The sequence below is a fragment of the Stegostoma tigrinum genome, chromosome 31 (assembly GCF_030684315.1).
Source record: "Stegostoma tigrinum isolate sSteTig4 chromosome 31, sSteTig4.hap1, whole genome shotgun sequence".
Lineage (NCBI taxonomy): Eukaryota > Metazoa > Chordata > Chondrichthyes > Orectolobiformes > Stegostomatidae > Stegostoma > Stegostoma tigrinum.
The window spans coordinates 14,924,461-14,952,247 of NC_081384.1; the positions used below are offsets into that span (position 1 = coordinate 14,924,461).

The window sequence follows — 27,787 nt, forward strand, 5'->3', positions numbered from 1 at the left end:
AGGGTAACTACTGCCTATGGATGTGAAAACTCATCTGATTTTCTAACAGCCTTTAGGGAAGGAAATGTGCCATCCTTACTAGGTCTGGCTACATGTGACTTCTCACCCACAGCAAAGTGGATGACTCTTAACTGTCCTCTGGACAATCAAGGAGGAGCTTTAAATGCTGGCCTAGCCAGTGATGCCCAAATCCCATGACGAAATAAAAACTCTCGGGTGAAAGAACGTTCACAGTACCACTGGGGAGAAAGTTCCAGGATTTTGACATTGCTAAAAAAAAATGAAGGCACAGCAATGTGTTCCTAATGTAAGAATGTGCATGTCTTAGATGGGAGATTTGCAGGTGCTGGTGTTCCCAAGATATCTGTTGCCTTTGACATTGGAACTCAGAGGTTTGGGAGATGTTGCCTAAGAAGCTTTACTTAGTTGTTTCCAATTATAGTGGATGTAAAGTCTCTATGTTGACATGTGGCCCAATGAGAGTAAATTCCCAGAGACCGATGGGGAAAGGAGGAGAGCTTGTATTCTTCTAATTTCATTACAGCTCTGATCCAAGACCGTACTTTGACCAGCAACTGTGACTTACACAGAATCCAGAGCATTCCAAGAATCTGATACTTTGTTGATTAACAATTTTTGCTTTTCTGTCTTTTTAACTCAGTATTATTTTCATGACTGGTTAACACCCAAAACAGGTTATTCACAGGCATATTAAAGTCATACCTGGGGTCCTTAATAAGAAGAGTCTGAATGAAATCTAAAGCCAAATTGGATATGCCATCAAAGATGTCTTCTGAGTAATCGATGTCCACTTTGGAAATATTGAGATACGTGGATTGCTTGTCATCTCCAAGGAAAGGTGAAATGCCTGTCAACATGACATAGACCAACACCCCAATACTCCTGGAAAAACAACCAAAAATAAAGCATAATGGAACTGTCATTCTTCACGTGAAGATGAGCCAATCCTCGAAAAAAAACACATTACCCACAATAATAATCCTGTTTCCAATTCAGGGTAATGAAGAAGTCAAATAGTTCAACATCACAACTTTAGTCGAGGCTATTTCCACTTAGAAGCAAATGTTCATTTCCAGTGGAAAACCACACTGAAAGGTCAGGATAAACATGTGACTTGAGTGATGCATCCATTTTCTGCCAAGGTTATGGCAGGAAATTGGAGGAATGGTATGGAATGTTCAGGAAAATCTGTAATGGAACCTTTTTAATGTTGCCAGTTCCTTAACTGACTGCTCATTGTGAAGAGTTGCGCTTGTAGGGAATGCTGGTCAGGGCATCAAGGGCGTTCAATTTTTAAATTTTCCATCAAGCGCTTTGAGGTTTGGGTGTAGTTAGTACAAAAGCATTTGTTAGTTGACTGGCTTTGCTATTTTGCTTACTAATTCACTTACACCCAGATAAAACATATCATGTGGGATATGGTAGCCTAGTGGAATACTGACCCTGAGCCTGGACTCATTGTATGGAGTCAGGAGTTCAAATCTAACCATGGGCAGATAATGATCCATTACTGGATTGTTGTAAAAACCCATTTGGGTCACAACTATCCTTTACAGAAAGAATTCCACCATCCTTACCAAGTGTAATCTACAGTGCGACATCATATTATGGACCATCAAGACACTCAGTTGCATCTCTGGCTAAATTCACCACAATTTTTAAGGAACAATGAGAGATGGGCAATAATGTGATGCTCACATCCAGGGGATGACTTAAAAACAAAATACCGACCTTCCATTTTTGGCAACAACCCATGTCCATTGGTATTATATGTCTGAGACCAGGTACACTTTGTAAATGATTTTCAATTAGCATATTGGTCAGAAAATACCCCTAAAATCTATACTCATCAATACTGCAAAATAAAACACTTACCACATATCTGTCGCTGTTGTGATCGCCTCATAATTTAATATTTCAGGAGCTAGTGGAATTGAAAAAATTATTAGATATCTTGAAAGTTTGATTATGTGTTGTCTATCCATACTTGACTAACTATTTAACACTTTTAAGTGGTTTCACTCTGCACCACATGATTCAATTAACATACAAGAATTAAGTTATTTCCAAACATGTTAGCTACTGTAAATGTAACGTATTATGCGGGCTGAATTTTAGGCAAACATTCATTATTTTAATATTAATTCTTAAAAATATACTCTTGCGGACTGGAAACGGTTCTGTGAAGAAACGTGTTGCGAGCTGACACTTACCTACATACTCTGGGGTGCCCATAATTTCCCTAATCTCTTCAACACTGTCCACTCTCCTGGATAGCCCAAAGTCAACGATCCGGATATTGCCCAATGGATTGCAGCTGGTCAGCAAGATGTTTTGAGGCTGAGAGGGGGAAACAGAACGGAACAGAAATAAAGCTCAAGTACGTTGTTCACTGATTTTCGGGTTCACAACATAAATACTGTCAAGAGCATAGAACATGGGTTCCTTAAATTTACAACTACTCTACCAAACTTTTATATAGTGTGAGCACATTGACATGAATACCATAGTCAAAAATTTATCATTTCTGAGTTTATAAAGACTATTTGCAAGTAATAAAAGATGGCATAACATCAGACTTAGCAACTTTAATTAGTAAAGTATATTCAAGAGAAATCTATTTATTTCTTTGCTCTCAGAATGTAGGTAACTTTAAAAGTCACACTTATTGCCCATCTTGAATGATTCTGGATTTTTCAAAATAACTGCATACCTTGCCAGACAACTTCAGAGAGCACTAGGAGTCAATCAAAAGGCATGGGCTAGAGTTGCAACTAAGCCAAAGAGGCTAGTACGCCCTTTTCCCTTACCAGTGAAACATTCGTGAACACGTTTGGCTTTTGTAACAATTCAGCAACTTTACATCATCATTTCCCTTCTGCTGCAGAGAATCAAAGCATCACACAACACAGGAGGAAGCCATTCTGCCCAATGCACTCATTTTAAAATCTTTCCAGTTAGACCCACTCCCCTGTTCTTTTTGCATCTAATTTTTTGTCCATTTTAGTTTTATTTCAAAAATTATTTCTGGGCTTATGTTTTTCACTCTTTCAGACAGTAGGCTACAGATCACTAGAACTCATTATTTTGAATATATTTTAGAACACTATTTTGAATAAAAAAGGTATTTCTCCTCTGCTCCTTTTGATGGTTATCAGATTTACAGACTGAATTTCACAACTTGCCCCTGTGAGATTTGGGCTGTTGGTCCAGTCTTGTAACCCAGAGAAAATCAAGGGCATCTTAACAAAAGAGCCTCAGTTCAAAGTGAATTTATAATTACAAACAGAGCAGTGAAAGAATGGGTAAAGTGTGCTAGACGCTGATTGAACTGGATCGTACGAGAGCAACGATGACAATGTGCTTTGTCGTCGACAAACTTGATGCGTATTGACAATTATTTGTGTTTAAGGGAGTACATTCTTTATGAACAAAATGTTTGGAAATTCTTTTGTTGTTTACTATCTCAATGAGAAATTGCAAGCTTCATTGGAAACAAAAGATTGTGCTACTTATGTCTCATGTAATCAAGGTCAAAATGATCAATATTCCTTCTGGATCTTTTGTCATCCTGGAATTATGAAATTTTATATTTTGGGAGAATTAATAGAACAGGCTGCAGTGAAAACAAAAATGTCCTGAGGATCCAGCATAGGATGCTAACAAAATAGAGAAGCACATGCAAGTTGAAAGATCAGAACCCCAAAGCCACTGACAACGTCTCGTGAATTTCCACTTTGAACATGGTGATGTTGCATATGTTAATTATACCATAATGCAGTTCTACTTTGCTCGAAAGAGACCTGAATCTGACCCATTAGTTCAGGGCATTGCAGACTTTATGTCGTGACCCTCACTGGGGTTGTGAAGTGACATTTTGCGGTTGAGACTTCCAAGGCAGCCATGGCTACTGTGACCTCAAACAAGAATTAACAGCTGTGAGGTCTGTTTAAATCCTCACCTCTTTTCAAAAAACAAAAATCATGGGACAACAGATCACTTTGAGGTTGGATTCCTGTTCCACAAAACTAGTGAAAGTATTGCAAAAAATAAAATGTCAGAGGGTTAAGCATCTTGTCTTCCCTCCACATCCCGACTCTTAATCCTCTCTCTCAATTTTCAGGCTTCGAAATAGACTCTCAGTGGGTAAGCATTTTGAAAGCACTGCTCTATTTCATTTGAAACATCTGAATGGGAGACGAATTCAGAGTCAGTCTTTCTCTCATTCAAATCCTATGCTGTTTGCTCTCAAGGTGAATTTTCTTCAACTAATGATGATCAAGTAAAAGCAGACATGATAGAATTAAATTCCTAATTTAGATTAAATTCCAGGTATATTGTCAATTTTAAACTAACATGAATAAAAAGTCATTCTTAATTGCAGCAATACAAATAACATGTAATGAGCCAAGATAGGAAAACAAATGGTCTATTGTTGACTCCTGTGTGTTGTATCCAAGTCTTGACCAGTCAAGACTTGCGCATGTACAAGCACTTGCTGAACAGTTACCACTAACAAACAAAAACCAAGGAATTAGCAGGTAATTACAATCTGGCAAGTATCCCATGGAATCTCAGGTAAAATTCACAATCCACTTAGCCATAGATGAAATGATATGAGCAGGCAGCAATCTTGTAAAGTTAGAGAGAGTCAATGTGGCGTCTTGTTGTACAAAATGTTTCATGATGTATCATAATGTAGATAGTTAAATCTGTCAATTAGGTAACATAGACAAGCAGGTACACTTTTTAACTTGGATTGATACACACATATAATCACATAATATGACGTTGTGGGTTGATGTCCATGTTACATAAACTTAACCAACATCTTGTAGGTATTCACCACAAAGTCTGGACAGCAACACCTGCCCTCAAAGTTTCGATAATTCTCAGACATATACCAAGAGACTTCCTAAACAATGCCTCAATCTCAGCAGCTTTTAAGTTGCTGGAATGGGTTCCTGTCTTCTTTGGTACAGCCCAAGCAAGAATCATGCAAAAACACAAACCATTTGGGTAATTGCACATAAAGGTGCAGAGGTGACAATTTTACTCACACCACAGAATCAGCGCCTGTGCTTTCTGGTTGTTCAGAATTGGCAGCAATGAGCCCTAGATATCAAATTAATCCAAGTTTAATATGCTGAGGAACAGCCTTACCTTTAGGTCTAGATGCACTATATTATTCTGATGCAAGTAGGAGACTCCATCCAGGATCTGACGCACAAGACGAATGACATCTTTTTCTTTGAAGGCCTCGTCTTTATCAGCAACACACTGGTTAAAGATTTCTCCACCTGCAGCACTATAAATACAGTAAAGTAGGGTAATCATTAACATTAAATTTACTAAGTGAACGAAGCAAGATCTAATAATGGAAGGTATTAGGAGCATTTTTCACAACCGTACCATTCCCCCCACCAATAAGGGATTCAAAATTCCTTACATACAGCACAGATACTGAAATGCTTTGATGCCAACTTAATATGAAGTACTGAATGTTTATCACTTGTTAAGTTACTCTTAAACTTAAAGTATGTTAGTAAATTTGGCAAAGGAGTTGTATTTTGATTCTCCAAGGTGGGATGTCTGATTCTGATGTAAGCACACAATATTTCTCTATCCTCTGAGTAAACCTGTGAGCATCACTGATACAGCAGCATCCTGTCTACATACTAAATAGCTAGTGTCATAAACAGTAAATGCCAGGTTCTGATGCTTGAGCACACAGAACAGTGACAAAGGTGTATTTTACTTATCAATGGAAAACAAGCCACACCCTGTACTTTAAAATGTGGATATGGAAAAACGGTCACACCTTACACTCCCGATGACGCTAACTGGTCCACTTAAGCAAAAGATGTGTCACCACAAACATTGTTCAGCTACCTTGTGATTACTGGAATGGGCAAAACTATTTTAATGAACATTGAAAAGTTTATCTCCATGAGGGGCAGGGCACAGAAGCAATTTGTAGAACTATGTTCTCGCGAACTATTAAACAGGTGAGTACTTAAAAATACTCTTCAACGCCATGATTTTAGTTACTTCCACTCCATCAATGAGGCAAAATTTTGAATAAAATAACTGAAGACAAGTAGTACCTCCTGAAAGACAGGGTCTCAATCATCCATTAGAATTCGTGCAAGCAAGTAGTGCGTTTCATTTTTCAGGAATTATTATTTGTAACTGACTTTATTCAAATTTATTGGTGTTGTTCTGTAAAGTGCCTCAAGCTGTTATCCAATATTTTGCTTGAATTACCAACTAAATACCGTGAAACAAAAGACTTCTGTAAATTTTTGTTTTCTCTTGTATGTTCTCCTCTTTCACTCACCCTGACGAACCCTGCCCCCCCCCCCGTACACAATGAACGAAGGAGAACTTCAGAAATTTTGTTTACTCTGGCCAACAATGACAACCATGTATCTAAAGGCCACACAGACACAAGATGTACATTCTAAAATACTTCAGGTAAAATTTAAGAAACAAGATATTTTCATGGGAACATCAAATAGGGAAAAAGGATTATTTTTATTTTGATTACAGACTGATTACGTCCTTCCGAATTGCTTGGCAGCTACTAGAGGAATTTTTAAAAAGTTCTGCAAGATTAGTATAATGATAGGTAATTATATACATGCCTTATTGAAGGAATTAAGGCGTTTGCTAATGCATGCCATGGTCAAAAAAGGCAATATCCTACTCCATTAGCGACTGAAAATCTATTTCCTTTCTAGTGTGGAAAAGAAAGCGTCTACCCATTTAAACCTTCCACTCCAGTTTGAAACCAATGATCTGAATGCCTGTGGTCCACACAGTTATTGGAAAGGTTAGGTAAAAATATGTTCAGGCATTCCATCAGCTAATATCGTATTAAATAACACGGCAGGCTCAAATGACTGAATGGCCTATTCCTGTTCTTATGTGCCGAGGACACAAAAGTCATCCAGAAGTTTAGATATGCTAATAGTGACAGTGATAGGTATCTGAACGATGTATGTTTGGTGATGTAGCAAATTTCAAATCTGGCTTACTGATCTCAGTTCCCTTGGCTCTTTGTATCAACTTGAGATTGATAACTGAATGGTCAATGATGCAAGCTGAACAAATGCAGACCGTCACATCGTGTAACAGGTGAAAATGGAAAATTTCGTTTTAATCACGAACATCTTAATTAACTGTTAAATTGTATATCAAAAACAAGATCAGTGCAATGCTGTAAAAATTAGACAAGCTAACCTATTTAATGTTTTCTTTATCCAAAAGGAGTTTTAACAATTTGCAACATACCATTAACCTGCATGCAATAATGCATAATCAAGATGAGCATTATGCATAATACATGCATAATGCTCATCTTGATATTAACAGGAAGTCAATCCAGTAACTTTGATGTTAAGATAAACTCAAGCAAGATACAGACGTCTTTTTGCAGCATGTGGTCTCTTTCTTCACCTGCAAACAGGTACACACACCCATCCAGAATTCAACCACAACACTGTGACAGCAATGGCTTGGTTGATAGCATTCTCAGTTCAGAGTAAGAGGGTTCTGGGTAGAGGTCCAGTGTTACAGCTTGAACACAAACATCAAAGTTGACACTCTCATGCTCTTCTGACTGTATTGCATATTGGACATGCCTGGATTTAAATGACAGCGTTAACAGAGGCCAAATTATCTCTCACCCCACATTCCCAAAATCAGGTAAGGATCTCCAGCACTATTTTCAAAGAAGAGTAGTTATCCCCGAAGTCCTGGCCAACACTTATCCCACAAACAATAACAAAAGCAAAATAATCTAAACATTATCGCAGAGCCATTTGAGCACATCGCTTTGCACAAAGAGGATACTGCAAATCCTATACTGGAACAGCCATGATACTTCAAAAAGTATTCTGTTGACTGTAAAGTGCTTTGGGATGGTGTGCATGTTCATGAATGGTGCTGCATAAATGCGAGTCTTTCTTCAACTCACAACATGCAAGCAGCCTTCAAATGGCTTAGGCTGACAATTTTGCATCCTGAAACTGGGCATTCAAATCTTATCCAGCATGAATGGCCAACTTGGTGTGACCCAGCTGTTAAGACCCACAGAGATGGATTATTTTGTTGGTGACGACAGAGCCATGGCAGCTTCCATGTTGCAGTCCCTAGGTCAGTGTGCTGGAAAACTGGCAGTGGGGGAGGTGGGGGGGTGTGGGGGGGGAGGTGGTGGTGTGGGAAATGTTCAGGCAACAGAAGCTGCTTGAAACTAAAGGAATGTCACCTGTTCAAAAACATGATTTCACATCTTTGTTACAAAAATGGTGTTAGGTACTCTTGCATTTTTTGAATTTCTCCCTGTTATTGTTTCAATTTAATTCAGCACAGCTGTCCATTGCGATGATTCAGTGAATCCATTTTTAAAACCTCCAAGGAATGGCCATATGTATTTATTTATGGTCTGGAGATAAGAGCAGCCTGTTGTCAGGCAGAGAGACTTGAATGTATATCACATCTTTTGCAGCCAGAAGGCAAAATGAAAAGCACTTTTGAAGTGCGTTCTTGGTTTTAGATGTAGCAAGTGTAACAGCACACTCCCTCAAGTATCAATGAACCACACAATCTGCTTTTGTGGCGACTGAGTGAGCAGTGAGTGACTTCACAGTGAACACTTTTTGCAGCCAAACCTTTGCTAAGGAATTTGACTATCATGGAGGAAAGGTTTGTGTTGCTGTCTCTACTTCCTTGATTGGCTTTTGCATGATCCCAGAGGCAAGGATGATCCGAGATGTCTCGGTAGCTGGGCACCCACAGCGGACACCCCGTATTGGCTGTTTTTTTAAATCTTTTACAGATGCTGCCAGACATGCTAAGCTTTTCCAGCAACTTTGTTTTTGTTCCCGATTTACTGCATCCACAGTTACTTTGTTTTTTTATTGAAAATTTGAAATCGGTTTCTCACTAAATAAAAATATAAATTTGTCATCTGTCCAGTTCCTCACTTGAAGGCAGGAGGTATATCAGCTTTCCTGATACATGATTGATTTTTTAAAAGATCTGTATCTCAACACTGCATGGCACAGCACACCAGTAACCCAGCATGGAATTCAAGCAGTCTAGTTCCATCTATTTTCCAGTTTCAGATTCTTTACAATAAAAAGGCAGCAACTCTCCCAGGAAATAGGCCTAAACTGAAGAAAAATACCACAAAGTGGTTGCACTGAGGAAGACTAACAAACTTCAGGAGAAAAAAAAGTAGTTAATTATAGTTTAAGAAAAGGGATTTCATTAAATATTTCCACAGGATAAAGTTGCAGGCAATATAAAACTCTGTTGCCTGACATCAAAAAATCAAAAGCACTGCAGATCTTTAGTTCTTATTGTTTTTGGCTGTGGCTTTTGCTCAGATATAGCTTATCCTGAAATACAGGCTCTTGTTTGTGCAGGGTATTAAAAGATTATTAATCTGCTACCAAGCTGATGTAAGTAGGATGTTTACCCAAGGCAAAATTCCTTGAACATTTCATTGGTTGAGACGTTGCCATCTTTGTTGACTCAGGAATGTGCATTCTGCGGTATTATAGGCATCTATCTTTGACTTTTAACTTCAGTCACAAGCAGATTAAGTCTTGACAGTCACTGACAAAGGGTTTGTGGGCCTGTGTTTCTGCAGCTAGCTAGATATTGCAGAGATCTCTCTCAGGGAAAGAGTGGTGTAGCTTTCAAAAGGCTGGGGCTGTTGGAATGCAGTTTAGGACAAGCAAAAGCAGACCAGATTTCTATTTGACCTACTCAGCAGGAAACAATTCTTATTCGGAAGGCAGTGAAATAATCCCATGAGGTTAGCAGTAATAAATGGCAATGCATTAATATAAAATTCTCCTTTCTGCTCTGAAGTGGTGACATTTGTTCACTCAACAGATTAACACCATGGCCAATAGCAGAAGGAAACGAGGCTTTCTGGCAAACATACTGCATGTTAATTCTGTAACATGGCCAATAAGGTGTGACCAACTTTCCTCATTGCTGAGTTTATCTTGTTCTAAACTGGCTCATTAGCTGAAGTCCTGACTGACTGTGTCCTCATGTGAAGTACAAATCAATAACTGCACAAAATTGCACTAATTACACTTTATGGAGTTAGGGGAGATAGCTGCTGTGAACGTACATCGCAGTGACTTAGAAAAACAAACATTGTGGATTAGATAACAAGGTCAATTTTTGTCGTAATGTCCAAATCCACTCCTTCGCCACCCCCAAAGCACCCAAGTCTGACTGTAAACAGTCAACAAAAGCAACAGACAGAGCACCACTAGAGACTGGTGTTTCCAAAATAAATACAAGTGAGTACGTCAGTTTGCACATCCAGAAAAATTATGACACTGGTCTGCTCTCTGCTATCTACTCAAATGTGAAAGAAGATTGCTGTCATCGCCATCAAATCTATTCAATGATTCTGAATCTTCAAAACTCTTTGCAGAGAGAAGTTTCCCTTGGCATTTACCTTAGCATGTAACTCAACGCGAGTTAGACCTACATGGGAGGATGAATGCTAGCTATAAACAGGCAAAGCTGCAGGAGAAATTTAGCCAGTAGTAATAGTGTACTTTGACTATTAGACTGTCAAAACAATGGCTCTGAATTGGCCAGAAGGAGTTTCAGAATATATTGGTTTTAATAGCTTTTTTATAGTTCTGCAATGTATTGTGGCTTCTGTAGGTGGAAACTGCTGAATGCAAACACAAGGCTGGAGAAAAAGAGAGAGCACATTTGGCCTTTGCAACTTAATTTAGTATCCAATGCTGCTTCAAGACCCAATCTCATGAATTCTTTAGCTATCATCTGTAAATATCAATGCATCAAGGAACTTTACATTGACCCAACTAACTCACTAAACTTTGTCATAAACAAGCAAATTTTCTAACATGATTCTCTTTCCCGAATTATACATCAGACACCAGACAGCCTCATAATTCCAACACAGAATTATTATCCAAGCACAAAAGTTACTAGGCGAAAATGATTTTAAAGAAATGGCATCTATGCAATTGTTGAACCAGATGTAAACTTCTGGTTAATTTTAGCAACGTTACAGCAAAAGGAGAAAAAAAAAGCATTGTTATTTTCAAATGCTATCTGCTCATTTAAGAATAATCGTATGTTATTTCTCTCTCTCTCCCCTTCCCTGACCGCGCCCCCCCCCCCCCCCCCCCCAACCCCCTTAAGGTTATCAGAACCTCATCAACAGTAACGTTTGGGATATCACTAGGCTAGAAATCTGACTTTGGACTTGGACATTTACTCTTAATGCAGAGAGATCACTTTAACTATCAACTGCTAAGCCAAGGCCTGTGAGTGGAAGCAGCAAACAGAAATCAAACAGAATAGTCAAAAATAGTCGACTTCACTTCCTCAAAGTAATTAGCTATCGTTAATTATAGACACCACTTCCTTTCTAATCAAAGGTGCAAATTAACTCACTCAATAATAGCCCTTACAAATGCATGTTAGAACCTTTTATTTTGTTAAAAGTAGTCCATGTCCAAATGCAGTAAGATCTGAATAATGCCCCGGATTGGGCTGATAAATATGCAAATAACATTTGCACAAGTACCAGACAACGAACATCACCAATGAGAGAATCTATCCTGCACTCCTTGATATTCATTGGCATCACCATTACTGAATACCCCACTATCAACATCCTAGGGGTTACCATTAACCACAGAATGAACTGCACTGGCTATATAAATACTGCGGCTGCAAGTGCAAGAAACAGTGTAGGAACCTCGTCATGAGTAACTCACCTCCTGATTCTCCAAAGCGTGTTCATCATCTACAAGGCTAAAGACAGGAATGTGATGAAGTACTCCACACTTGTCTGGATGAGTACAGCTTAGCAACTCTCAAGAAAACTGACACCAGCCTGCTTCATTGGAAGCCCATCTAACACTTTCAACATCCAATACCAGTGCACAATGGCAGCAGTCTGTACAATCTATAACAGGCACTAAACAATGCACTAAGATTCTATTGACAATGCCTTCCAAACCTTGATCAGGGACTGGGCTCTAGGACATTTCCAAGTCAGGGTGGTGAGTAACTTGGAGGAGAGCTGCAGGTGGAGGTGTTCCCATGGACATTGTGCTTCTGGGTAGTAGAGGTTTTGGGAGATGCTGCGTTTCAGTACATCTTGCAGATGGCACACACTGCTGCCACTGGCAGAGGGAGTGAACACATAAGGTGGCAAAGTGGCAAGGGTACTGCATTGTCTCAGATGGTGGTGTACTTCTGTGTAGTTGCAGCAATAATCATCAAGTAAAGAATATTCCTTCTCATTCCTGATGCATGGTGGTTGGGGGGCGGGGGGGGGGGGGGGGGGGGGTGCGAAATCGAGGGTTATTGTTTTCACCTAACTAAATTACCAAATTGAAAAGGAGAGCACAGCAGCACACACCAAAGCACAAAAAATGTCTAGCATATTTAGTCTAAGGATACAAGGTACTTAATAGTGAGCCTATTCCTACTTCCATTTCCTATGCTTCTACAAACTAAAGTGTGCTCACCTGCGCCCCAAAACAAAACTGGTGCTGCTCTGTAATATACTGTGATCTTAAGAATTCACTAAAAGATATCCAAAGTGGAAACCCCTAACTCACAGCAGTGCATCTGTATCATTGTCAAAGTGGTACAGCAGGTTGAATGTGAAGAGGATGTAGTTAGCTTGGACATAACACAGTTATCTCTGGTCACACATTTAAGGTTTTTAATAAGGGGGCCCATTTTTGATCGCTCACAAGTAAGTAATAAATAAAGTGTCCTTTATGCTCTGGAGAACTGCTGTGATAATTTATTCTGTATTGAAAAAATGGTCAACATCATTATTCAAGTGCTTTGTAATTATGCTTGTTCTTTTAAAACTCTTGACATGTTTGGTCACAGGCTCAACAATCCTGTTTTTGGAACTTTTGTTTTGTTTCAAGCTATAGTTATTGCATATTCAAATATTACAAAACCTGTTCTGGTATACTTGTTACCTCTGATTTTTCTTAAAACAAGGAAGTACCAATCCAGAATCAATATTACCAATTAAGTTCGAGGGCTTTCAATGATAGAGCTGTGTGGACGCATCGAAAATGTCCTTAATATTGTAGCATTGTTTTAGTACTGTCTCAACACAGTTAGGACTTGTGAATTGATTCTCACCAGGAAGGAAATTTAATATTTAGGCTCTCCAATGATCTCTCCAATAAGGCGGTACAAAAATGAATCATATAAACCTCAAGGTCAGAGATTCTATTTTCTAGGTAACAAGTAGCAAAGCATCAATGTTTGGAAACCTGCTGACACTCGTGTCATCCACAGCAATTTATAAGCAATGAAGTGCTCCTGGAGTGAAAACTAAAAATGCTGCAGAGATTCAGCAGGTCAGGCACCAACAGTGGGGAAGAGATTCAGATCCTCTGCCTCATCAGAACTGCAAACTGTTAAAACAGCCTACCTTGTGTCTACCCTTCCTTAGAATCATGCAAGAGCAGCTTATAAATAGCGTTTGACTGAGCTTCAAAATCAAACTTAACTAACCTTCCTAAAATGGACATCTCCGTCACATTCCTGCTTTATTCCTACATTACATCAGTGAAAGTATTTCAAAAAGCATTTTATAGTCAACGAAGTGCTGAGATATCCAGGGGTCATGAAAATTGTGACACAAATATAAGACTTTTTTTTTTAAGACAACTGGCAAACAAAAAAACGTTTTATCTGAAAATTTAAAGCAGCAGAGATGGTTGCCAGCCACCCAAGTCAGATGCGTTTCCTGAACTGTGCAGGTGCTAGCTCTCACTCTTCCGTCAAAAAGGCTATTTTCAGTCAGTGGCAGGCAATCATTTGCTGCATGCTCATCAGCTAGCGGTGTGTATAAAGTATCAGTGAGAATGCAGCTGCTTGAGCTCTAACACCTTGCTAACAGGTAACTGTTGTGTTGAAAAGCCAGTTAAAAGGAATGGCATCTACTTAATGTCAAACATTTTCTCTAATCAGCACTGGATAATGTGCAGATTGGGGTGTGTCACTCCTTGACACGTTCAGATGGCCTCATAAGGTTCAAGAATGAATTGAGAAATTTATGGGTAGCCTATGAACCCTAGGGAGTGTTAAGTTTTTGAAAGGCAATGTGATAAACATACAATGTAAAAACGATATGCAACTCTTCATATATATGCAAAGCTGTTTTAATGAGAATATCTGATGATAGTAGCACATGAACTGAACCATAGTTATGTATTTTTGGTGCACATTACATTGAGTAACATGTCTTAGAATATGCACAGTCACCAGGACATAGTAGAGCAGTAAAGAAAGGGGAGTATGGTCACTAATGGATGAAATAAGTATCAAACATTAAAGCACTTTCTTTTACACCAATTAAAATCATCATCCCTAGCATCGTATCTGACCCTGAGTTGAGTTTTCAAACATATGTCGTTCGCAATAAAATTCCCAACTTGCATCTCTTTAATAACGCAGTTTCCCGCTACTCCATCAGCTCATCAACTGCTGAAATATTCAATCCCATGTTTACTATCTCTAGAGTTCATTATTCAAATGCTGTTGTGACTGCATCATCATTCTACTTTCCATAAGCCTCTGCTCATCCTGAGTTCTACAGCAGTTATCCTGCTCTGCACCAAGTATTGTTCACCCATCAGCTTCTGCTCGCTGGTTTCACAGTGGCTCTGGATCTGGAACTGCCTCAGTTTTTAAATTCTCATCCCCATTTTCAAAATCTTCTATGACCTTGCATGTCATCATCTCTGCAAACTCCTCCAGCTCTAGTGCCCTCTGAGATTTCACCAATTCTAGATGCTTGTTCTGATATTAGTTCCAAAAATATTGGCTGAGATTTTCCCAAGATATTGAGCTCTAGAATATCAACAGCCTTAAAATATCTGTCTTCTTCCTTAGGGAACTTCCTGCATGATAGAGTTTGGGATACAGCTGACAAAGATGGGGCTAAGGGATGATGGAAAAGGAAAGTCTAAAGGTAGTGTATGTGAACACTCTTAAACTTTTGGAGGTTAGAGAGGTCAGATAGCTAAGTTTGAAACATGTGAATTTGTATTCAGAACCAGCCTTACAGCAGCCCACTTAACTCAATTCATCCACATTTAATAGGACCCTCCAAAAGTTTCTGCAGCCATGTTCTTCCTTTCAGAAATCCACCCTGTTCTAACCATTAATAACCATTCATCTCGTTTTCCTTCTAAAGTCAGACTACTTCACTGGTTGGCATGTGCTGAGCATTTGTGAAGTTCAACATTTTGGAACAAAAATTCTGAAGTTCAAGGAAGTGGTGCGTAGGATGTGTGCAAATTCTCATTATTGGAGCAGATTTTCTCGAATGATGCTTGCTGAGGTACCAGATGAAACCACCGGATGATAAGTTACGTGTGAAATGAGAACTCGTGCTTCAAGCTAGCTTTTAGAATGAATGTCTCGGCAAACCACATAACCACACACCTAACCCTTCAGCACAACTTCATAGATGTTGTCTCTCTTAAAATGTAAATCATCTTGAGAAATGCTGATTTGATGTATTCTAAATGTTAAGGGCAAGAATGAAAGACGCCATTTTTATGATCTACTTACCTAACTATAAAAGCTAGTGACGGATTTTCATGGCAGTCAATATGTTGACTGGGGGACTAGCAAATATAACATTTAAGTCACTTAAGTGAACAAAAGAGAAGAGAAAGCATCACTCTCTTTTAAATGGCCGCCAACATTTTTGTGGTACTTTCACAGGGAGACACACAACATGAAAAGACTATATCTGGACAGTGAGATCTGAATACTGCAATCTATAAACTGGAGAATAAAGCCTCCTCAAAGGTTTCAGTAATCTCGGCAAAATAGAAATTATAATGTTAAAAGCAGTCTTGAATTATTCTAGAAATAATCCTTCAGCTGTCCTAGCCACCCATTCATATGCACACCGACTAACATAGATAAAGACCAGGAATAAAGACCAGGAAGTCTGAGGACTGGTGAGGCTGGGTCATTAAATATATTTAAAGCTGAGACAGACGGAGTTTTACTCAGCAAGAGAATAAAGGTTATAGGGATAAGACAGGAAAGCAGAATTGAGGGTTCTGATCAGCCACGATCTCAGTGAATGGCAGAGCAGCCTCGGTGAGCTGAATGGCCTGCTTCAGATCCAACACTTCATGGCTCCTGGTTTAATTCTTGGTTAAAATTTAATCAAATGACTTCAGGCCGTAAGAGATCTACTGTGCGTAAAGGTCCAACCAAATGATGACTATCAAGTGAATGCTGTTGAAAGCTGCACTTAGGCTAAGTGAGTGAAGGGCAAGATTTGGTTTTAATTTCTGAAATCGTTTAGTTTACTCCCCAAGATAATCTGTTGAGAATGCAATACCTCGGTCAAGTGGCCAAAGTCAGAACATGTGAAACTGTACTGCAGAGTTAGCTTTCAAGAGAAAAATCATGATATTGAGCAGAAGCTTAAAAAAAACATAGCAAATGGATACAATGAAGCCACTTTGTTTTTACATCAACATCTTCAGTATATTAAAAAATGGCTATTTCTATACTTGAATCTTCGAATTCAGAATTTGAGAGGGAGGTTCCTATTGAAAATAAAAAATAGCTCACAACCCATAGACTGAATTGATAGTATACACTTACGTCACATTACAGTGTAAAAGACTTGAATACTGGATTATTGGTTGATCAGAGTCAGTTACCCATCCTTTGTGTTACACAGGATCCCCATATCCTGTACAACCAACACCATGTCCTCTCCCTAGCAACAGCCATCCCACCCATGCATCATTGTCTGCACCTTCTTTCTCCTTGGATTTACTGCTGGCCACCCACCCAACCTACATTTTGCCATCAGGGGCTAGTGTTTTTATTGTTATACCCAGGGGGCCTTGAGTTCTAAATATTTGCCTTTAATGTTTTAATCCATGTACATGGTCCTATAATGGTGAAGTGTTGTCTGGGAATATCTGCCAAGGCAGGTTATAACCAGCTTATTTCAACATTGCCCAGCTCAGTCATAGCTTACAAATGTTGTACCATTTTTCTCCTAGCCATACAGGAGAAACCCCCATAATCCTAGTTAAAGGACCAACATTAAGTTAGTATCACTTCACATAACCATATACGGACAACAACCTGAATAATTTTCAGTCTGTATCATTTATAATCATCTGTTGACAGTTACCGGAGATAGTCTGACCAATAAAGTCAGACTGAGGATGTGGCTTTACAATTCTGTCTGCTTTTGCAACAGGAATTGCGTGCAAGCTACAGCTGTTTCAAGTAAATAATATTCAATTTCTCATAAGCCTCTCTTAATTCTAAAGTTTAGCATTTTAATGGCTAAAAAAGCCCAAGCAATATCTTAGTGAAATAGAAAATAAGCACTTAAGAGGCAAGAAATACCAATTATTTTGAATAATGTCCAAACTAGACTGAAGGTTTTTATTTAGCTCTAACACCATTGGACACTCAGGACACTAACAGTTGACTTTTTTTGCTCTCTGCAAAATCCAGCATCTTAAACTCACTGGTTTAGATGTTTGTCTTCAGCGCCAATGCTGCATCATCTGTCCTGACCTAGTTTTTCATCACTGGTTTCAATGATGGATACTTTATAATGAACTGATATTGATCCTGTTACAATGCTTTCTGGCAGGTGAAGGCAAAAATTGATTTCACTACACGTTTTACATGTTAGTAGATAACAGAAGCCACTCTGTTTTTCATTAAGGGGGCCTGCTTTTGTTGATTAGGAATTTTGCCTGCTATACTGTGGATGCTCCAAATTTTCTTGTAGCTCCTAAGTGTTGGTACAAAAATAACAATGTTGGATGAACCCAGAGAGCTGGTGGGCAGCTTAAGAAAGGCCAACTGAGAATAAAACACATTTTACGGTGACTGGATTTTAAAAAGCTGGTTGCGTTAATATCACTATTTTTCTCATAATCTATGGCAATGTCATCTATTTTGGAACTTGAAGTAATTCTGTGATGTGCATGACTGCTAACAGAATGTATCACCCATCACGTTGCACAGTGTTTGACTTATAAATCTCATAAGTGCTGGCAAATGTTGCTCCGAGTTCTTTAAGTTCTCAGCAAGTGCCATCATGGCCAAATTTTAGATATATTATTTTTTCCCTTCCTTGAGGAACTTGTTAAATCCTGAAGTGAATCCAGGTGAGAATGCTTCACTTCTCAGATCCGTCTTATCTGGAACTTTGAGAGTAAGGGCAAATTAGGCTAAAGTTATTTTATAGTCAAAGAACTATAGGAGTTGCATTTATGCAGTACCTATACATCATTATTTTATCTCAAAATATTTTCATTCTTTCATAGGAATGTGGCCAGCATTTATTTCCCATCTCTCATTGCCTTTCAGCCAGCTTCTTGAATAGTTGCAGGCCACATGCTGTAGGTGCATCACAATGTTGTTAGGAATGGATTTCCAGGATTTTCACCCAGCAAGTGAAGGGATGGCAGCTATACTGTTCCACGTTAGGAACGTGTGTAGGTGGGAGAACACATAGTGGTGTCCTCACACTCTCATTCCTGCTAAAATGGTACAGCTTGTGGGTTTGGAGATTGCTTTAAAAGAGGCTTTGGAGAATGCAGCATCCATTCAATTACTTCTGAAGTTTATGTACTTCTGTTACATAGTTAATACTGATGGGTAAAGAAAGAAACAATCATCCAACCTGTTCTAATTGAAGAAGGTTAATCATGGTCAGAATACTAGGAAAAATCCCAGCTGCTCTTAAACACAAGCACAGGCAAAATGGGCTTTGGCTTAAACAATTCACTGAAATGGCAGCACTTCCCACAACACATCATTATTGCCAATACACATTTGGGTATCAGGTTAGATCATACGGTCAAGTAGTGAGGTAATCATTTACACTGACTGTCTTATGATTCTCAAATGTGAAAAGATTTTCCTAAAAGTCTATACAAGAGGATTGATGGATGATCCTAGCAGTTTGAATGCTTTGTCACTTCAAGTGCTCCATTAGATTTTGCTATCACAAGCATTTTAGCAGCCTTGTGAAAATGCCAAGCTTACAGAATCTTGAAAGTGAAGCACAGAGGGTATTTCCCTTCTACATTAATCAACTGCATCACCATTATCAGAAATGTGTATCATGTATTCATCAAATGATATAATGTCCATGAATTGCTGATTATGGAGAACAGTACACATCAGCAACTCATCGGCCCAATAAAAGGATTTTACACTCGTCACATTTACGTTTTTGCAGAGATCATGCTTTATGTGGTCATAAGCAAAACTGTTAATACTCACATTATTTTGTAGCAAAAGTTCCATACACCACAGCAAGTGTTGAAATCTCACATTGTAAGATTGGAGATTGAGTATATCACAGAACAGAAAACACTCAAACATTTCATACCAGCAGACAAGGAGAATATCCCAACAGCGTACTTACTACTCCAGCACCAAGATGATTTCTGAAGTTGTCTCGTACACTTCGTGCAAGTCTACCACATGAGAGTTGCTTTTTGCCATCTCAAGAATTGCGATCTCGTTAATGATATCCATGCGGCAATTCTGTCCTTTCCTTCGCTTCCTTAAGAACTTGGCAGCATATTCCTTTCCAGAAGCATTTTCCATGCATTTCTTGACAACAGCAAACTTTCCCCTGCAAACAAAAATCATTCATATCATTAGCTGCCGCCTATGGATAAAGATCAGATTCAACATGGTTTCAATCTTAAACTAGGAAGATGACAATCACATTTAGAACTATTAGGTCACTACTCTTACATTCACCCATACTTTTAGAACACTCAGTTGCTATAACAATTAGCAATTTAACAGCAAGATATAGATTTACAGATCACACTTTGTACAAGTGTATAGGAAAAAGCATAGGCCATTCAGCCCACCAAGCATATCCTGCCATTCATTGTAGGCAAGTGTCGAGGTAGTATTGTTGAAAGTTCTATAATTTTCAACAATTACTAAACTTGTCTAAAATACTACATGTTTATTCTAATTTGTTCTAATTAAAAGCATTGGTAGTAGAAATAGCTGATCACCATCCCAACTGAGTGTAGTGAAATATTGTGCACCTATATTGTACAATTGTGAAGTCATACATTCACTCTGCTGAAGGTCAAATAAATGAAACCCATTCTGATTGCAACAGACGACCATCAGGATTGGGTAAAATTGGCGTGAAATGGATAAAAACTTGCAACAGTGGCAAAAAATGTATACAACCAGCAGAGGAAGAAAGAAGTGCTTCTCTCCCCATTTTTAGTACAATTCAAGATTCATTGCTCCAAACACTGGACTTCCTTTCCATGCACTGAACCCAACTCTTTATCAAGTGGTTGTGCATTCAGACCCAAACCTCAGGAATGGAGAGCAGGGAAGCATGTTTTCATTTCATTGAGAGCCCAGAAATTACAGATAGTATCTTTTCATATTTACTTTAATGGCCGTTTTGAGAGGCTGGAAATTCCCAATATTTCGTGCAGATGAGACCTCGATTATGGTCATAACCAAGGTGCTTGAGATGTTTGTGGTTTTATGGAAACCATTAATTTTTGATTTTGTATGCTGCTCTAAATATAAAAAAAATTACAAACAGCCCTTTAAGGATGTAGGTCAATTGTGCAATTCACTTCAATGATAATGTTGCAATGATTACAGCAGTTTCTCAAAAATAAGATATTTCCAGCTCAAATACTTTGTCCTTTTTTTCACAGCTCAAAGTATTGCATGTAAGCTTTTTTAGAATGCAGCAAATTCCCTGGAGCCCCCAAATCTTTTCCCTTAAAACACTTAATTTTTCTTTCACAAGTCAATAGAATGTGGTGACTTGGCATCTTTTCAAATATCTTTGAAGTTGCAACCCAGAAGAGGAGGGAGCTGCAGAACATTGCTCTACTTTATGCCGCCTTACAATGGGTTTCACAAAAAAAGTTATGTTGCATGTACTTCATATTTCTTCCATTCACTCTTCAATGGCTATACCTCCCAGGGCCAGGTTTTCTTCCTCCATTATCTTCTCCAACCAGCCACCTTGTTTCAATCTGGACGAGAGAGACAGAGACTGGCAACAGAACATTGCTTTCTCCCTCCAGATTTAAAAGTTTGGTAACTTCTTGGTGGCCACACAATCACTACAAGGCAGCAGGGTTGAGACCACAATCAGATCAGCCATGAACTTATCAAATGATGGAGTAAATCTAAGTGAGTCAAGTCAAAAGAATGAATAGCCTCCTCCTGCTCCTAAAATCCATTTTCCTAAACAGTTATCAGAAGGTTGACCAAGTTAAGTATTGAAGGTGGCTGACCATCATGTCGTGTGACCTTTTCAGTTTTAACTGTTGTTGCTGCTGCATAGTCTAATGGATATGGATGTTAACAACAGGCCTAAAAGGATGAGCAGGACTTCAATCAATCATTCACATAGCTAGCCTCAATCTAACAGTTCAATGCGAGTTAGTCAAATTGTGGCTACCTAAACAGTCATGACAAAGCACAAAAGGCTGGGGACGGATAATAATCACTTCCTCCATTTCTATGAATCGGTCAACTAAAGAAGGTATCCAACAGCCACTAATAATTTTTAAAAACTGAGAAGTGGCATTACCACCCATGAACAGCAAATTTCCCAAACTACTCAGTATTTTTATGTAAATTAACATTTGCTAACCTGACATCTTAGACAATGAAATTTTTTGGGATATATACTTACTGATCATTATGAACTAAGCTGCTTAATGGCTGCATATGGGTTTAATCATTTAGGTTAGCATATTCAATCTTTCAGTAGTTATAACTTACAGAATGAGATACAAGTTTTACGATATGATTTACCAGAGTTAAATGGCTTAGTTTGAATCTGAGAATATACTGACTCCCAAGTTGCCAAACCTAAAATGAAAAATGTGTTGTCAACCCTTCGACGTGTTATGAAACACCTCTGGATGTTCTGGTCCAGAAATAGTGTCACTACCAAAGTGATGCAAGATCGTCTCAAACATTTTTAAATCAACCTGTTCAGATGTGTTAGGACATGCCTCAGGATTGGTGGAACTTGAACCTGCACCAAAAGACCCATAAATGTGAGCAGCTTAAAAGATCTTATTAAGCCATCAACAGGATGTGGAAATGCAAATAGTGGCAGTGTTGCTACTGCTTAAAGCTGAGTTCGTGTGAATTTCATATATATCAGTTTCCTCTCTTTCAAACGCATGGTGTTTGATAATGGTGGCGTGACTATCACAGCCAAAGGCTGCTGTCAACAGGACAAAAAGAAAGAAACAATCAAGGAGGTATTTTCAAGAGACCTTGAAAGGAATACCCTTGAAATCAATGAAGACAAACAAGCATCAAGAGTATAACCAAAGGTGCTAACAAAGGGAAAATCAGGATTACAAAGATTATCCCAAATAGACGCGAGGGAGATGTGAATGTAAATCAGAATTATCTACAGTGCAGTGCAATCATGAGCTTATTTGCATATCTGCCTGCTTATAATCCTACTTAAAATGTTACAAGTAGGTTGGATATATTCACCCGTTTTAAAATCACTCAGCGCCTATATTTTTCAATCATTGAAAACAATCAAACTCTTTGTTCCAAAGCCATCTGCTACCATATTGTCATGAGTTATTAGTTATGCTGAACATTTTAATAGCAGTTCCTCATTGTTGAAAGTTAACTGTCACAGTTGTAATATTATTAATACTTCAAGTGCAAATTAGCAGTATTATTAATAGGCAGCTAAATTGTTCTTAGGGAAGATTAACAGATTAACTAGCACTTTAAATAGTTCACCACTGGGGCACGATTGTTAGTCAAATGCAATAACTGAAATGAAAGTGCCATCATTCTTTTTATAGCAGTTTATGTCCTGATCAGGTGAGGAGAAATTTAAACAGCGATTGAATAAACTACTAACCAACCTTAGCAATGCATTGCACATTATGGGATCAGTAAGCAGATACCTTTAAGCAAACTGTTCATGTGTTATGACAAACTCTGAAGCAGTTCGGACTTGAACCTGGGCCTTCTGGCTTGGAGGGAGGGACACTACTGCTGTACCACAAGAGTCCTGGGATCAGCAGTATACACTGCAGATTACTGTCATTCCTCATTTGAGCTATTTGATTCCACTCCGTTCAAAATGCTTAATTTCAAATAAGTTATAAAATGCTTAAGGGCTCTTGTGATGCAGTGGTAGGCCTAGGTTCCAGTCTCACCTGCTGCAGAGATGTGTCATTACATACCTGAACATATTGACTAAAAATATCTATAAAGTGGTTAAAAACATGGAGTGTTTATTCCATCTAATAATTTATTCACTTCTTAGTCTGGGCACAATGTTAATTATTCAAACACAATCATTTAATATACATGGACTTTAGGCCTGAATGGCACATAGATACAGGGATTGTAAACATATTTGTTTGGATACTCACAAGAACACATTACAACAGACAGAAGAGCATATTCCATATATTAAACCTGGTTTAGCTGCCACAATCTGCTCCTGCCTACATGTAATGCTCATTATCTGGGGATATGGCTAAGTATCCAGATGTGATTCAGAAAATACCAAAAATTACATCCTATTTTAAAGCTTTGCCAACAGCATAACCTTCCCAAAATTGTAAAGACTGGTTCAGTAATCTCGGAATTACAATCTGAACCAATATGAGCATTTACTTAACAGTACAGAGTCAACTCATTATTTCTTACTTTAGCATTAGTACCATTGGCAGAATGTAACGCTGACCTGGTTGCTGTGCTAAGCACTCGACATTAAATCCATCAAAGCGTTCAGTCTGGTTACTGAGGACCAGCAAAACTCTAAGGTTTCAGACCACACTCATTTGGTCCTAACATGAGACCCAGGAGTCATCAGTTCCATCTCAAAGTCTTTATCCATTTTCTCACTAGTTGTGAATACGTGTGGGCAAAGAAGGCAAAATAGAAATAGAAGTGAATAGGTGACTTTCTTCAAAAGTAAAATGTAGTATTTTGAGGGAGACATCAAAAAGTCAAGTTGGAAACAAAACAACTTGAGAAGCAAGTTAGGTGAAGCACTTTTAACAGCTGTTTTGATTTCTATTTTGATCAACTGATTTGTCAAAAATCATACGTAAGGATTCAGCATTTACCTAAATCTCACACCAGTTTGTAAGAAAGTTCCTTAGGGATGTTACTGTGCATCACACCAAACAACACTGTACTGAATCTTCAGGGTCTTTTTATGGGTTTCTTGCAAGAAGAAACACCAGTTGAAAGGCCATTGAATATTTTTCAGTGTTTACAGAATTGGTTAGCTTTGAATTTATAATATGACATACTACGATCACTGGGTGCCAACTTTGTGAAACACTGAATTTAAATTATATATATTTCACTTCAGGTACATCACATTATTCTTATTAATTCAGTTGCAGGGAATTTATCCCTATGCAAGACAAAGACTGAATAACATTTTAGTGTAATCAGATCAAATTAATACTCGTCAAATTAGACAACTTAAGTGTTTCATTCAAAGCTACTCTTTGCTCCATTTGAATTGAGCTCAAATGAACAAATGCTGATTAATCATTCTTCAGAATGATGTCAAATTCCATTACTGAACCTTTCGAAGCATGGGAGCAATCAACAAATTATTAACAGACCTTGAGACTGTTATGTATACACGATTAGTTTATTCTACAATTACCTTGTAAGATATAATGACCAAGAGCTGTTGCGTGCAAGGTCCCTTCGAAGTCTTTGCATTTCTGATAAGAGGTTCTCAGAACAAAGAGCGGGTAAGGCCTCTGAATCATTGAGTGAATGTCAATGTCTAGATAGTTACAAAGCTCAGGACTCACACTAAAACTGTCCATGGGAAAACTGCCGGTGGCCAACTTAGATTTTAATTTTAAATATTTGCTCAAAGTTGATTGTAAATGCACTTGTAGCCAAATCAATGGCCAGTCACCACAATATCCTTGTAACTCTTTTCTGTGCCCTCTCAACTTTAACAACATCCATCCTATAGAAGGGCAACCAGAATTATACACAGAATTTTAAAAGTGGCCTCACCAATGTCCTGTACAGCCACACATGACATCCCAACTCCTATACTCAATGTTCTGACCAATGAAGGCAAGTGTGCCAAATGCCTTCTTTACTACCTTGTCTGCTTGCAAACCCACTTCAGTTTTGTGACAAAGAAATTAATCATCTTTTATCCAAAGACATGTATTATAGATGTATATAAAAGCGAAGAGGTTCTGAAGAGTCACATGCAAACCATTAACTTCAGTTCTCGCTACAGAAATACTGCCAAACTTGCTGAGTTTCTCCAGCACTGTTTGTTTCAGATTTCCACCGTCCACAGTACTTTCTCTTTATTGAATAAGTACAGTCTGTGTTGCTTTTAAATCACATCATTCAGAATGTCTTTGTAACTATAAGCAATTTACTCTCTAACACTGTAAAGGGTAGAAATGCAAGTAGCTTCTGCATACTGCCAGAAATGTGCAGCAAACTCTCTACTGCATTGAAAGAAGTTGGCTCTGAGCTCAATCAGAACGAAACCTTGGATCTCATCAGCACAGAAGTGATGAGCTGTGGGCATCAACTGGTTCTCCAATGTAGCTTAGAGGGCAGGACTTCAGGAATATTGACAGGGCCAGATGCCAAGCCAAGTTAAAATGGTCAAGCCCAGAGGAGACCCTTCCTGCTTCAAAGAAATAAAACTGGAAAAAAAAATGCTGAATTAATAAAGAGAGGATCTCAGCAGGTCAGGCAGCATCTGTGGAGATTGAAACAGAGTAAATGTTGGGAGTCCACCAGTACTCATTTTGAAAACTTAGTTTTGATTTCAGGTTTCCAGCATCCAGAGAATTTTGTTCTTTTATTCTTTTCGTTTTGGTGGCAGTTCTAGCTGTCCCTTTGAAGACCACTGCCAAACCAGACAGAGCATGTGGATGATATGTTCTGCCCAAATTCAGTTGGTAGCTAATATCAATGTTCAGGCTCTACTCTGCAAATACTGATCATTAAACATCCAATTCAGCAGCTGAAATATTTCTGGGGAACGTCAGGCAGAGAGAGATCTGACTCAAGACACATCCATACAAATTCATATAATAGCCATTTCTGAAGGGTCCCAACCCAAAACGTCAAGCTTTCCTGCTGCTTGGCCTGCTGAGTTCATCCAGCTTCACACCATGTTATGTCAGATTCTCCAGCGTCGGCAGTTCCTACTATCGCCATACAAACTCATTGTCTTTTTGCCTAAAATAACCAAGAGTCAGGATCTTGCCAAAACTCTAAGCTCGATTTCAAGTTTCCACTAAGGTACAAGTACATCAGCTCCTGTCTGACACTGCATTAAGATGTGGGAAAAGTAATTTCTAGGCAAGGCCCCATACTCATCAGCTCAAGCCCACCACCAAAACCCAACTGGTTAGTGTGGTGGGGCTACTTATTCAGAAGCACTGACAAATTAGTCAAAGTTTTGCACACATGAAATTCCTGGATCCAAGCCAAAATATTTATTTCGTCACCTTTTAACAGTAAAATTCCATGGTGATAAACAATGAATATAAGAGTTGTCTGTTGCAATGTTCCACCTTTATAAGCTTTCTACCACTGAATACAAGCTAGGGCAGGTTGCTAGCTGTAACTGTGTGTGAAGTATACAATTCATGGTTTTCTAAGAAATACAAGATGTAAAAACAAACTCCACATATTACGGCAGCACTGGCATGGCTGCAGTACAAAGAAAAGTTACTTTTCTTTTAAGTCTGTTATCATAAAGGAAGAATGTTCTGCTGAGGAATTTATTTTGAAGGCACAGTCTTAAACAATTAAGTCTTGATTCAAAGAGGGCCCTAGGGACACCTAGGAATGGTTATTTTACAGTAATTGCTACGGCGTGAATGTGATGTTTCCTTAATTTACATTGTGCTGTAAAGGGCATGGGAGACTAAATAGTTTGGCCCTACTCAAAAACAAAGTGTCCACAGTATTGGGAACAATTTCCAGAATTCAATGCCCTCTCTGATAAAGAACCTGCAGGGATTTTGCAGTCTGATAGGTCAAGAGTTCCCCTCCCCCCACTCCCACTGTATTTAAGGGAAGGAAAGGAGACAGTGGCCTGGACGTTTTGTCACATTGGAGAGCCATTCCATTGCAGCAACAATGGGGACGAGCCCCGAAACCAGAGGCTCCTTCCCTTAAGAACAGCACTTCTCAACTTTGTTGGGGTTGAACTGGTCAGCATTCATGCACGTGCAATTCACTGAAACTGTTGGCCACATGAATGATCAACAGGCTCCACGGAAGTGGGATTTTGGTAGGCTCTGAGCACAGATTGGTAAGAGATGCACTGAACATTGTGCATTCCTTTGAATGAACAGGGTGCCACTTTCAAGAGGTGCCCCTTTGGATCAGGTCTCCAGGCACCTTTACAGGGCATGAAGGGTCCTATGATGGAGGTCAGGTGCCCTGTGAAAGAGTTAAAGGCAGGCATTAACGTGCAAAACAAAAAGTGCATAAACTCACAACAGACCAATCAAAATCAAGTTTCAAAAGCACTTGTAACAGGGGCTTAGCAAAAGTGTTATGAAAATTTGTCAACGGGATGCATCAATAGGAGCTGTTAAACTGTCAAGGCATTTAAACATCCTACCTTTTAAATCTGTGAAAAAGG

At 38.7% G+C, this 27,787-nt stretch overlaps 1 protein-coding gene across 1 annotated transcript in view; it reads right to left on the reverse strand.

The window, feature by feature from the left end:
* stk17al (serine/threonine kinase 17a like) overlaps positions 1-27,787 on the reverse strand; it is a 50,595-nt gene that overhangs the window by 5,430 nt on the left and 17,378 nt on the right. The window contains exons 2-6 of the mRNA XM_048560698.2: positions 19,529-19,741; positions 5,185-5,329; positions 2,235-2,361; positions 1,897-1,945; positions 724-903 (exon numbers count right to left, since the gene is read on the reverse strand). Coding sequence (XP_048416655.1) covers positions 724-903; positions 1,897-1,945; positions 2,235-2,361; positions 5,185-5,329; positions 19,529-19,741 — 714 coding nt within the window. The remainder of the gene's footprint in view (positions 1-723; positions 904-1,896; positions 1,946-2,234; positions 2,362-5,184; positions 5,330-19,528; positions 19,742-27,787) is intronic.